The 14,007-nt window shown below is 43.7% G+C and overlaps 1 protein-coding gene across 3 annotated transcripts in view; it reads right to left on the bottom strand.

Annotated features, from left to right (window-relative positions):
- SGCG (sarcoglycan gamma) overlaps positions 1–14,007 on the bottom strand; it is a 34,314-nt gene that overhangs the window by 6,644 nt on the left and 13,663 nt on the right. Inside the window, exons 1-5 of one of the 3 annotated variants that reach the window (XM_079974113.1) lie at positions 13,560–13,703; positions 5,154–5,351; positions 4,259–4,360; positions 3,233–3,320; positions 1,167–1,292 (exon numbers count right to left, since the gene is read on the bottom strand). In XM_079974113.1, the coding sequence (XP_079830239.1) occupies positions 1,167–1,292; positions 3,233–3,320; positions 4,259–4,360; positions 5,154–5,348 (511 nt within the window). In that variant the 5' untranslated portion in view covers positions 5,349–5,351; positions 13,560–13,703. Of the gene's footprint in view, positions 1–1,166; positions 1,293–3,232; positions 3,321–4,258; positions 4,361–5,153; positions 5,352–13,559; positions 13,704–14,007 lie in introns of those variants that run through there. The other 2 variants (XM_079974114.1, XM_079974115.1) reach the window with 2 other exon arrangements.

Below are 14,007 nucleotides of genomic sequence, written 5' to 3'. Positions count from 1 at the left end.
CGGTTTAGTTATGCTGGCCACATGACCCAAAAAAACTGTCTGTGGACAAACGCTGTCTCCCTCAGCCTGAAGCAAGATGAGTGCCACACCCCATAGTCACCTTTGACTGGACTTAACCGTCCAGGGATCCTTTACCTTTACCTTTACCTACTTAAACATGTGTTGGAAGCTTCTACCTACTGGTGCTTTGACCGTATGTGGAGCTTCTGAGTATATGAGCAACAGAGGAAATTGTCTTAACCAATTTTTTTCACAGCCCTGCTTACAGACCCCAGTGACTAAACTTGAGACCTTTTGCATGCAAAGCTATGGCCCATCTGCTAAAAGTGCAGGGGGAACAACTCCCTCTTTATTTGCAGCCCCACAACATAACCCATAAACAATTTCCAAGGGCCCTCCGTTTTTCTTTGTGGGGGGAGGCTGCAGAGATAAGGAGGAGGATGGGGAAATCCCATTCTGTGTTGCGCTGAGGGAAGGTTCCAAGCAATCAAAAACTCATTTGTAGGATTGTGAGATGTTAGGATCTTACACGGATGTCATGTTATGTTGAAGCTGATGTGGCCTGAGGGTGGGGTATTAACATAAGATGATGTGGTGTTTATATCATAAGGATATATGCTAATACAATCATTTTGCTTATTTCATGTAGATTCTACCTCTAATTAAATGTTTACTTTTTACATTTTTTTGCATTTCATTTTCCTCTGACCTCAGTGCTTACCGTTCCTCCTGCCTCCCCTCCCTTTGTATTTATACCTGAAACTACATGCATCTCATGGACTCTCATCCAGAAAAGCTTGTGCTATTTGTTAGCTGCCACAATACTCTTTCTTGTTTTTGTTAGAACAAGATTGTTAGTCAACTTGCATCATTTTCCTATGGGCGTCAGCTTATTGAAATTTAATTAAGAGACTGTCATCTTTATTCTACCAGCAAATTAATAAAACTGAAATAAGTGCTTTCATTTAACAGTGTGGGTGAAATTTTGAAGATGATATTTTGTCTCCATCAACTAAAGTTGGGGCCAGCAGTAAACAAAATACCATAGAAAGTGAAACCTATGGTTAATGAATGACTGTTTTCTACAGCAGTGAGTTTGTTTTGCTTTTAGAAGAACGTCTTCTTAAAGGATGTTTTTGAGCTGTTCCTTACACTTGCATGCAAACCTGTGACTCGAAGTCTGTCTGTACCAATTGCAACTTCATCTTCATCCACTGTAAACAGAGGCTTTCCATCCAGATTCATGGACTTGATCTGAAATTCCTGACCATCAAATTGTACCATGTCCGGACCTAAGAAGCACACAAGCATTATTAGTATTTTTAACAGAACCATTATCATTTGCTTTTTCTTAAGTTGCATTTATGAGCTGCCAATGATACAATATATTGTGACACACCACCTCTATCTCCGAGCAGGTGTTATAAATTCCAGGGGTACCAGGAGCACTTTAACCCAGGATCTGTTTCCTGTGGGACAATAAGGCACAGCAGAGACTGTAGTGTCTTTATGATATATAGTTCATTTACACACATATATAATTTGAAGCCTACAATGCAGGGGTCCACAGCATTCCTACCCCAAGAACACTGGTATTGTCTTTTAAATGAAATCCTGTGTTCAGGGAGGGAGGAAGCCCACCCATTTGCGAATGGGATTTGCACTCTCATCCTCTGACTTGTTAACAGCTCATTACCCCAAAGGAAATTAGGCTAACTTCAGTAAACACCTGATTCATGTTGATTCCCCAAGATTAAGGAAGGGTCACAATTTAAGATATCTTCCTGACTTAATTATTTTTCATATATGCTAATAACAGAGGCTTATAAGTGGGTCCACCACATTTCCCGGTTCTAACGTATCAATTCTAATTAAATTCTAACATTTATTAAATCTAAACATTGAACACCCATAGATCTATAACAATATGTTTATAAAGTTTAGGGCATTGGGACTGCAATCCTATTCCTTCTTACCTGGGTATAAAAGGTAAAGGTACCCATGCCCGTACGGGCCAGTCTTGACAGACTCTGGGGTTGTGCGCCCATCTCACTTAAGAGGCCAGGGGCCAGCGCTGTCCGGAGACACTTCCGGGTCACGTGGCCAGCGTGACATCGCTGCTCTGGCCAGAGCCAGAGCCAGAGCCGCACACGGAAACGCCGTTTACCTTCCCGCTGGTAAGCGGTCCCTATTTATCTACTTGCACCCGGAGGTGCTTTCGAACTGCTAGGTTGGCAGGCGCTGGGACCGAGCAGCGGGAGCGCACCCCGCCGCAGGGATTTGAACCGCCGACCTTTCGATCGGCAAGCCTTAGGCGCTGAGGCTTTAACCCACAGCGCCACCTGCGTCCCTTTACCTGGGTATAAGCCCTACTAAACACAGTGGGACTTATGTCTGAATAGAGATGTATAAGATTGCACTGTAGATTATGGTCCCAGTTTCCAGCTTTTCATTAGGAGAAAAAGTAGAATTTTCCTAATCAAATAAAAAGGAAAAATACTTTGGGGTTGAGCTAGATGGAACACACTATGCAAAAATGTGCACACTTTTCACAGCAAAGTGGAGAAGAATGGATATAGTGTAGAACTGAATCACCCCTTAGAATTACAGGTTGCATATGATCCTATGCATCTTTTCTCAGAAGAAAATCCCACTGTGTTCAATTTTTCCTACTCCCTGTGTATAAAACTGCATGCTTAATTTCTAACTAGTCCATATCTAATCCACATCAGTGTAGCATGCTTATCACGTAAATTGTTGTACAAATTGGACACTAGGGCTAAACAACTTGGGGAAGATCTGCAAAGGAGGAGACAAAGATTAAAGCAATCAGCTCAGGTTTTGTTTTCCAGTAAAGGGATAAAAGAATTGCTTTGCAGGTCCTGCAGTTTTGTGTTCCCTGCGTCAGATCTCCTTCCAAGGGGGAAGACAGAGGCCTGATGTTGGATGCCAACACACCCCAACCAGGAAAGAATTTATGTCAGTTCATGAATCCCCCCTCCCATTTTGTAAGGGGTGTGGGAAACCTAATGCTCTACCCCTTGTATCTGGATGTGGCAATTCAATTGCATTTGGCGCTCTCTCACTCCTGCTCCTTTTGGATAGCAGCCCTACTTGAGTTGACTATCCAAGACCATTTGTATGGCCTCTGGATAGACATGAGATCACCACAATGAATGTGCATATTCAAAACCTTCAAAATGCAAACTGAAGAAACGTAGCTTAAACCTACCCACACTTAATCTGCCTGTGACGTTCCCATCAGGATTGCGTGCATTTAGAGTCACGTTATGAGTGGACTGCAAAAGCAGAGATGAGTCCTAGTGTAAGGGGCGAGGGGAAAGAGATGCAAATTTAGAAAACTTTCAGATATTCACCACAGGAAAAGCTAAACATCTTAGTGTCTTCAATGCTCTCAAGTAGCCTATGATACTCTTGGTAAATGAGTAACTTTTTACTCATGGGTAACTGAGCAGGCCCTGCTTGCCTCAGCCCTGTTCAAAAGCATTAAAACCACTCCTTGAATATACCTGTCAGGGGTGCCAACTTGAATAAAATATTGTGGGGGTCCAGGTTAGCCCCGCCAGACATAATCAATCACATGACACAGTGCACACACCACATTTGAATGGGAATGCCCATCAACTTTGCAGGAGCCCAGTCTCCTCAAATATTTTATTGTGGGGGGGTCAAAGCTCCCACAGCCCCTAGGAGTTGGCTCCTATGATACCTGTCTCTTTTTATTTTCCTCCATTTCCCCAGTCCTTTACTTCTGACACGACCCCCACAAGAATCATAGGAAGTGTAGTTTACTTCTCACAGAACAACAATTCCTAGTGCCCTTAACAAACTACAGATCCCAGGATTCTTTGAGGGGGTGCACTTTAAATGTACACAGCCTCTTAGAAAAGCTAAATACAATAATGAGCTATCACTTCCTTCATCCTAAGGTCCAGACAGAGTCACTCTTGACCTTGTCTCTGGTTTCAGCACCTTCTGATGTGACTAGGTGAATTGAAAAATGAATCCATACTGACAACAGCTCCCTCTCTAGACCCACAATGCATTGCTGACTTTAACCTACATAAGTCTTGTAGATGATAATTTATGACATGTACCCATTGCGAATTTTCAGACAACCTGTTGATGACCTGACTTACAGCCCAAATCTAAGCGTATTTACTTAGAAAGCCTCGCTCAACTTAGTGGGATTTAAGCCCGAATGTGTGTGCGAGCGGAATATTGCAGACTTGCTTACCTTTCTAGAGTGAACTTCTTTGGCATATAAAGGATATAAAAATTCTGACTCCCGTTCTAGCCGAAGTCCTTCGCTTTGAACATAAAGGTATCCCATCCCAATCTGCAATGACAAAAGACTCCAAGCTTTTAGATTCACTGCATTTCTTACTCAAGTGATTTTAAAATTCTCACCAGCGTATCATGCCCATCTTCTTCAAACAGTGGATAAAAATGCACAAGAGGAACCCTGACCAGATGAGAAAAGAGAGGAAAGATTACGACAACATTACGACAAGACAGCATCGGGGGTATGGGAAGAACCACAATAGGCATTTCCTTATAAAGTGGTACCTGGGGTTAAGTACTTAATTCATTCTGGAGCTCTGTTCTTAACCTGAAACTGTTCTTCACTTGATCTTAGCCAAAAGGCCGAGAAGCGATTAACCTGAAACTGTTCTTAACCTGAAGCACCACTTTAGCTAATGGGGCCTCCCGCTGCCGCTGCATGATTTCTGTTCTCATCCTGAAGCAAAGTTCTTAACCCGAGGTAATATTTCTGGGTTAGCGGAGTCTGTAACCTGAAGCGTATGTAACCTGAAGCGTATGTAACCTGAGGTACCACTGTAGTGGTGTTCAGTAGAAATGTAAACTTTCCAGAAATTCTGAACCCATGAAAAATAATTCCAACCCCCTAATTTCTTTTTTTGTGGGGAGGAAACAGGCATTTCTGTGGAAATGAGAAAATCTGCAATACTTCTTTTCTTAGCACCCTTTACGGATCAGAAGTCGCTTTATTACCTTAGGGACACCAAATGTACAATTTGGTTTGCCATGAAATTATCAGGTTAAAAGTGCAGTTTATTCAGACAATAGTTACACATGCAAAAAAAAAAAAGATGATGAAGGACTCTTACTGGAGAAAACCACATCACTTTAAGAATCCAAATGGTCAGAGCAAGATCCACAACTAGGATGATGATTAGGAGGAGGACGAAGAGATAAAGGCAGCGCTTCCTCCAACCATAGATGCCAACGTTGTAGACATATTGCGTTTCTGGTCGCTGTAGGTTAGTACCTGGTGTTGTTGTAGTATACTGTTCGCGTACCATCTGCTAGAGAAGAAAAATAATCATTAGAAAATCATTAAAATGTTTTGGACTGCAATGCATAACCAGTTACTTAGCTACATTAATTGATTTTAAAAATTGCCCCTAATGAACTGGAAAGCAATTAAGAAGGAAAAACCCACAACATTCTTTGCAGATGGCAAGGAAGAAGCACTCTGCCTTTTAGGAGAAAATGCCTCTTCTGAGATGTGTCTGCTTTGACAATGCATGCATCACTAAAAAATACGAAAAGTTAATTGATGGAATAATCTAGAATGATATGATTAAGAAGGTTTACTTTAATCAGGCAACAGCTCTAAAATTATGCTTGCTTTGTCCCATCTGTCCGTCTCCCCCCCCCCCCCCCCCCCGTAAAATGCAAGTTGCTTAACCTGCTGGCTGTAAATTTTAGAAATGATGGTCTTTGGTCTTTTTTCTAGATTATGAGATATTGCCTATGGTTTGAATAAGAGAATCTAGGTCTAAATTGTGCATATCCTCAACTCTGTACTGTTCAAAGTCGGGGCTGATTCAATAAATTTTGTGACCTGAGGCAAAGGGCAAGATGACACAGCCCTATACTGTGTACAGAAGCTGACCAGGCTGACAGCTGAACCTTACTTCAGCAGTGGCAATGGGACAACATTCTCCACCACACCTGAGGGAAGCAGGTTAGCTTTTAGGGGTACCTAGCAGGTTGTAACGCGGGTGGTGCTGTGGGTTAAACCACGGAGCCTAGGACTTGCCGATCAGAAGGTCGGTGGTTCGAAACCCCGTGACAAGGTGAGCTCCCGTTGCTCGGTCCCTGCTCCTGCCAACCTAGCAGTTCGAAAACACGTCAAAGTGCAAGTAGATAAATAGGTACCACTCCAGTGGGAAGGTAAACGGCGTTTCCGTGTGCTGCTCTGGTTCACCAGAAGTGGCTTAGACCTGCTGGCCACATGACCTGGAAGCTGTACGCCGGCTCCCTCGGCCAGTGAAGCGAGATGAGCGCCGCAACCCCCGAGTTGGTCACGACTGGACCTAACGGTCAGGGGTCCCTTTACCTTTACCCTAGCAGGTTGTATGGGGGCACACAGCTCTGTCCTCTAGTCTCTCCCTGCTGCTTACTCAATCTGCCTAATGGGTGGGCCCGAAATGCTGACAGCTGAAGGCAGGGGTGGAAACCTCTGACCCAGGGACCAATACGGGCCCACCAGGAGGTCAAATTTGGGCTGGGATGCCAAACCACACATACCTGCCCATCAGCTGGGTGATTTTAGCTGATGGATAGCGGAGTGGTGGTCAATCCTGTTGGGTGCTGCTTTGCCAGCACGTTCCCACCCTTCAGGTCAATGTTTACATGAAGGAGGGAACACCCAACTTTCAGTCTCCTGATATCATGATGTCAGATGACTGACAGGTGGGTAACCTCATTCCCTGTCAAAAGCTGACCTGTGGGGTGGGGAGAGATACATATCTGGCTCACTAGGAGACCAATTGAAATTAATGAATTATGACTGATTTGACCCACTAATATCAGTTTGCCTACTCTTAGTTTCTGTGCGCTGCTCTGGTTCGCTAGAAGCGGCTTAGTCATGCTGGCCATATGACCCGGAAGCTGTACGCCAGCTCCCTCGGCCAATAAAGCGAGATGAGCACCACAACTCCAGAGTCGTCTGCAACTGGACCTAATGGTCAGGGGTCCCTTTACCTTTACCTTTACTCTTAGTAGAACTTAGATGGATACAACCCATAAATCAGATGAATTCCTTCCATGATTCTTTATACATTCAGAAATATGTAATTTATAGGATTTGGCTTTATTTATGGATATATTGATGCTATCATGCACATCCTATTTAAAGTGAATAGGAATGGTAGAAGAATATGGAGAAACTCTACCCCACGACTGGAGTAAGGAATCTGCAAAACCAATGTAACATGATTTGTAACACTGAGCTGCAACAACTATTGTTAGCTCAAAGATTCAACAACTCCTATGGCTGAACCTTTATTTTACAACCATGCCGCTATAAAAAACTGGGCTGAAAATTAATGGCAGTCTAGAGACATGTAGAACTCCTATCTTTAGACATTTACATTCCAGCATGAATTTTGCTTAACCCACATGGTTTGAAAGCATGGGCTTTCTTGGATTATACTCAAAATGAACGAGACTCATAGAATTGTAGAGTTGGAAGGGACCCCCATCAAGGATCATCAAGTCCAACCCCCGGCAGGAATCTCAACTAGGTCATGCATGGCAGATGGCCATCCAACCTCTGCTTAAAACTCCCCAAGGAAGCTAAGTTTGTGTAGTTTAAAACTTGGAAATTGAACAACTAATGATTAAATTAAATTTCTAGAGTCTGCGAAGTCAGTAGACTTGACAACGTGTTTATTTAATGACACACTGAGAAAATAGCCAGGCACATTGCTGGTTAATAATAGCCACAGCAGCTGCTACACAGTTTGAATTAACAACAGTAGAACTTCACTACTTACAGTGTGTCCAGAGAGCAAGGAAATAGGCTTTTTAAAGCAAATGTTCAAAAGTTTTGGGGGCAGGGGGGAGGAAGAGGTAATTCAATTTGGTGGCTAATAAAGAAAACCACTACTTCCAGCTTCTTTTCATTGCTCATTAAGAAGATTCTCCCTTTCGTTTTCCATTCATTAACCTGTAGATTACTGTTCATTCATTAACCTGTAGCCATTCAGCCATCACAACCGGCATGGAAAGCATAAAAGGACCCAGCAGTCAGGAAGCTAGGCAAGAACTTCACTCTCTCTCTTTAAAAGGAAAAGAGCAACAAGAAGTGCTCCTCTCAGATGCAACCAAGTCCAGTGCCCAGCAGTGACTAAACCACATGATGAGACTACCCACCCACCCAACAAGATCTAGTGCTGACTTATCTCAGCCCATGTTCCTCTCACTTCTTCTCTCGCTTAAATGAAAACTCCATTTGAATGTACGTTTGACAACACTTCGGAAATGAATAAGGAGAGGAACCCTCATTCCTTGCAATTTTTTTACTTTTTTGAAAAAAACACAAATAGGATGCTGGAGAGAAGGAAAGATGAGCAAGTCAGCAAAGCGATACCATCACATTTACTTTATTTACAAGGTGTGACCAGAAAGTTCGGTGAATGGTCACAGAAATCGGACAGTGAGAAATATTTGAACATACAATCGGCATCGGAAACCCACAAAATGTTCACAATTGTGTACGGAGATGAAGCTGTAACTCGTAAGACAGTGTATGAGTGGTTTAAGCATTTCCGTGAAGGGCAGCAAACCATCAAAAATGACCCTTGGTCTGGCAGACTGTCAACAAGCAGAATGGCAGCAAATGTCGACAGATTCAGGTAGGTAGCTGTGTTGGTCTGACGCAGTCAATATATATATAAAAAGTGCTACTGGACATTTTTTAAAAAAATATTTCAAATGTCAACAGAGTTCGTGAGTTCTTGATGCAGGACTGGCGTTTGTCCATCCGAACGATGGCGGAAGAATTGCATATTCCATGTGCAATCGTTACTGAGGTTACTGAGTTGTCCCACCCTCCATATTCTCCCGAACTAGCCCCACCGGATTTTTTCTTTTTCCAAAACTGAAATCTGCATTGAAAAGGCAAAGATTTTCCAACATTTCACATGTCCAAGCTGCTGTGATGAGGGAACTGAAAGCAGTACGAAAAGAGGACTTCTCCAGAAATTTCCAACAGTTCTACGAATGTTGTCAACGGTGCGTTGTATCAGAGGGGGCCTACTTTGAAGGCCTGTAAGGTATGTCTGTTTGTAGCTTTGAGAACAAATAAACATGAGTCTGACCAAACTGCGGGAGGCAGTGGAAGACAGGAGTGCCTGGCGTGCTCTGGTCCATGGGGTCACGAAGAGTCGGACACGACTAAACGACTAAACAACAACAAGGTATGTATGTTCGAATATTTCTCGCTGTCTGATTTCTGTGACCATTCACCGAATTTTCTGGTCACACCTTGTATTTTTTTTTTAGAAAATGTATACAGTGGTACCTCGGGTTAAGTACTTAATTCGTTCTGGAGGTCTGTTCTCAACCTGAAACTGTTCGTAACCTGAAGCACCACTTTAGCTAATGGGGCCTCCTGCTGCCGCCGTGCCGCCAGAGCACGATTTCTGTTCTCATCCTGAACCAAAGTTCTTAACCCGAGGCACTATTTCTGGGTTAGTGGAGTCTGTAAGCGTATGTAACCCAAGGTACCACTGTATACCACTGGATTGCAAGAGAACCTCTGAACAGTTTACAAAAAAACCCCACCCATATAGAAGGTACAGAAATCCCAGCTATCCCCATGCTCTCAGTCTCATGCCCAACCATTCAAATAACAATCACCAACCAATTTTACAACATAGATTCCTACTGTGCACTAGGTAAGGTAAAGGTACCCCTGCCCGTACGGGCCAGTCTTGACAGACTCTGGGGTTGTGCGCCCATCTCACTTAAGAGGCCAGGGGCCAGCGCTGTCCGGAGACACTTCCGGGTCACGTGGCCAGTGTGACATCGCTGCTCTGGCGAGCCAGAGCCGCACACGGAAACGCCGTTTACCTTCCCGCTGGTAAGCGGTCCCTATTTATCTACTTGCACCCGGAGGTGCTTTCGAACTGCTAGGTTGGCAGGCGCTGGGACTGAGCAGCGGGAGCGCACCCCGCCACAGGGATTCGAACCGCCGACCTTTCGATCGGCAAGTCCTAGGCGCTGAGGCTTTAACCCACAGCGCCACCTGCGTCCCTGTGCACTACCTGCTGTTAAAAGTTAGCACTGTATGTCCCTGTGCACTACCTGCTGTTAAAAGTTAGCACTGTATGTTTGCACTGCCTCTGCTGCTAGCACAACAATAAAGGAGGAAGAATACTTGCTTTCAGAATACTGCCAAGTTAATGTGAAATATTTACGCACAACCACGCTGTTTCATAGTACTCTTTGAGGTGCTACTCTTTTCAGTCATCTAAAAGAAAGCCAGGCTTTTGAGCCCTAGCCACTTTGCATAATGGCCCACCTTTTGGAGGGGATCAAGTGCCCACAGCTGTTTCTGATCCCTCTGGTGCACCATCTCCATCTGTACTTGTGGCATCAGTCCAGTTTCCAGCTATGCATGTACAAAGTGCATGGATTGTGGGGGTGTTTTCCCCCCCTATGTATGTATAGATGGAAGCAGGGCAATCTGTCCCAGTGTGCATAAGAAGGGAACAACACACTAGGTGGGTGGGTGGAGAGATGTGTCTGCTCACTCCCATCCATGCTTCAGGGCTGTCAGACAGGAAGGCACATATCATGCAAACTAGCCTATTGTCATCTACAGTAGGAGCCTTGAGAAGCCCTAAATACAGACAAGCAACTCCTTGTGTTAATATACTTAAGCCAAAAACAGCTGCAGACTGCTCACCGCAGGGATCGCGCGAGACATGAAAGGGCTTTCAAAGGCTCCCGAGCTAAGGATTTAGCGTAAGGAGTGTTGCAATCAGTTAACATCACCACCACAATGTTATTTGTGGTGCCACTCAGAAGAAAAACAACTTTTCACCACTACAGAACTCAATCAATATGGACTGGATGTAATCCTTGTGAGAATTTCCCCCCCAAGAGAAACTCATCAGCGCTGAGTCTTCCAAACCCATATTTGAATTTCAAGTAAATATTGATGAGGCTAAACAACAAAGTGAGTACGAGTGCAATCCTAAGTGGGATGTGGAGGGGTACAAAGCGGTAAATAGCCGCTTTCAAAGCCCTGCTGGCTCCTGGCAGTCAGAGCAGGAGGTTGGTGTAGCAGGGGTTTCCGTGTTGCTGTGCATCTCTTTCCTTTTCTTTTCTTTTCTTCCATTCCAATAATGCGGAGAACTGTTATACCAGCTTCAGGCTGCCACAGAGGGAAGGTCAGATCCTGAGACCTCTTCTTCAAGGAATAAAGGAGCCATGGATCCAGCAAGTCCTCTGTCCTAACCCTGCTCCACCTACAGAATGCCCAATTTCGGGGCCTACCCCCAGCCATAACTGTGGAGATATTCACAAGCACTTGGGACACGCCCCTTCTCCGAAAAAAGCTCTTATATCCTGGCAGAGGAATGCTTTGGCAAAGGATTTCATTGTGCTACTGCCCCAATCCAAAGCCCTTTCCTACCTGTGGCTCCTTTTAGCAAAGGGGGGGAGGGAGAGAGACAACAGGGGATGCACATCAGATCTCGTTTGGTCTTGGTGAGCAACCTGGCTGCTGAATTCTCCACCAGCTGAAGCTTCCAAGCCGTCTTCAGAGGCAGCCCTATGTACAACGCATTGCAGTAATCTAACCTAGAGGTTACCAGAGAATAGATGAACAGTACTTACACTATCCCGGGCCAAATGGGGCACAGCTGGGCCACCAGCTGAAGCTGATGGAAGGAACTCCGTGCTACAATCCTATACTTGTTTATCTGCAAATAGGCCCCATTGAACTCAATGGGACTTAATTCTGAGTAGGCATCCTTAGGAATAGGCATTATATGATTGCACTGTTACCGACTAAGCAACAATAAATTCCAGTTAAGCATATGGGGGTGCTAAATATCAGTTTTGCAGCGACACTGCATTAATAATGTCTCATGGCGTTTCACTACATTGGAAATGCATTTCTACCTTTATCAGTGTTCCACAAAAGAGTGGGATGTGATTATTAAATGCCTCTCACAGGCTACTTTGAAATAAGAGGCTACAAACTACAATATATTACGGGAGCATGCTGTTCTCTGTTTAAGCAAGATAGGGCTATTTTAATTATTTAAAAGCCGGGAAGACAAACATTACCAAAAATAAAGAACTGCTCCCCAAGTAAAAATTAAGTACTTTAACTTGTCAGGATTTTTTCTTTTTCTTTTTGGAGAGCACAATTCTAGGACTTATTACAGTGGTGCAAAACTTTTACTTGTGAAATGGAACTTTCTCCTCCTCTTCTCCAGGCCCTTGCAGCCCTCCTGTCCTCCTCAAAATCTGCTCCACAGGGTTGGGGAAACCTCTGGCGCAGATTTGGGAGAAGCAAATGGAGAGAGACGTTCCATTGTTCAACTGCTGGACATAATGTAATAAGCTTAACCCTACCAAAGAGCCAGGGTCTGTGCTCACCTGATCTCCTGCAAATAGCTCAATGCACAAAAGCTAGCATGCAGAGAAGTAAACTGAAGCTGAAGCTTGACCATACTATTCAGGAATTACCGTGGTACCTTGGGTTAAGTACTTAATTCAACCCAGAGGTCCGTTCTTAACCCAAAACTGTTCTTAACCTGAAGCACCACTTTAGCTAATGGGGCCTCCCGCTGCTGTCACGCTGCCAGAGCACGATTTCTGTTCTCATCCTGAAGCAAAGTTCTTAACCCAAGGTACTATTTCTGGGTTAGCGGAGTCTGTAACCTGAAACGTCTATAACCTGAAGCGTATGTAACCCGAGGTACCACTGTACTGAACTAAGGGAGAACATGATCCTGTCTGGCTGCAGAAGCATGTTTAGCCCCACCTCCAGAGTCACAAAAATCCTGCATGAATACAAAAGGGTCCTTGCTTAAATGCCTGGGAGAATTTGTATGTCATTTGTGGAAACAGTTTAGGTCAGTGGAGCTCAACTGTGGCTGATGCATCACATATAACAGAATGAACCTTACTGATACACATGTTTATATAATACCACTGGATTAAAAGAGCATATAACTGAAGCACAAAATTTCATATTCACATCCATATGTGACAAGAACAAGTGAAATTCCGTTATTAAATAAAAATAACATTTTTCTCAGTAAGAAAATTATCCATGTAGTTGCAGCCATTTGTTTTAGGGGTGAGGAGGAGGTGGGCAGGGGAGACAGGAAAACTATCAGGCAAAATAAGCCAGAGTTTCCTTGGAGAGTGCAGAGACCATTCATCCTGTGTAAATCAGACTGTCGCCAAAAGAAAAGAGTAACATTTTTAAAAAATTAAATAATATAATATATTGCTAATCTATTATGCAATTGAATGCAATGAAGAAAACTTGCTTTGCTAAGCTGAAGCTCTGCCAATGTTTAAATCAGTAATGATATACAAAACATTAAACGTTAAGTTTGGTGCTTGAAGTTAAGATAACAAGCTCAAAGGGAAGATTAACAGAACTGCAAGCAGTGTAACAAGAAAAGGACACGTACAATTTAGTTACGGCTCATAACATATATACATCCAAGCATATGTAAAAGACTTACCTTAGAAGATTTGAAAGCAGTACGATTTGCTGAACTAACTAGGATCAGACTCTCTCTGCCTTATAGAATGATTTTCTCCACTTGAATCTAGAGTGGAAGATATTCGAGGCGTGGCTGGACTTGTTTACATGGTTGGCCACATCTCACATTCCACTGCCTTTCACTGGCAGGGCTAATTTTAATCCATGACAAACTAGCTAGTGCTGCACTAATGCTTCAACGAGGGGCGAAAAACTTAAAATAATTATTATTTGCAGGGGAATTTACACAGGTTTCTTTGACTTCTGTTCATCCCACTGTTACCGAGAAGCTCAGTTCAACTGGAACCCTGCAGGTGCCCTGAAATTGTGTGTCTATTCTGGCTTTGCTATGAGCAGTGAGTGCAGTGCAATTGCAAAGTAACAAAGCTATATTGGTGTGATCACAACTCAGAGCAGCAAGCGGTGCA

This window comes from Podarcis cretensis (assembly GCF_951804945.1).
Source record: "Podarcis cretensis genome assembly, chromosome: 4".
Classification (NCBI taxonomy): domain Eukaryota; kingdom Metazoa; phylum Chordata; class Lepidosauria; order Squamata; family Lacertidae; genus Podarcis; species Podarcis cretensis.
Note: the sequence above shows the minus strand (reverse complement) of the source record. Positions and strands in the feature narration are given on the sequence as shown.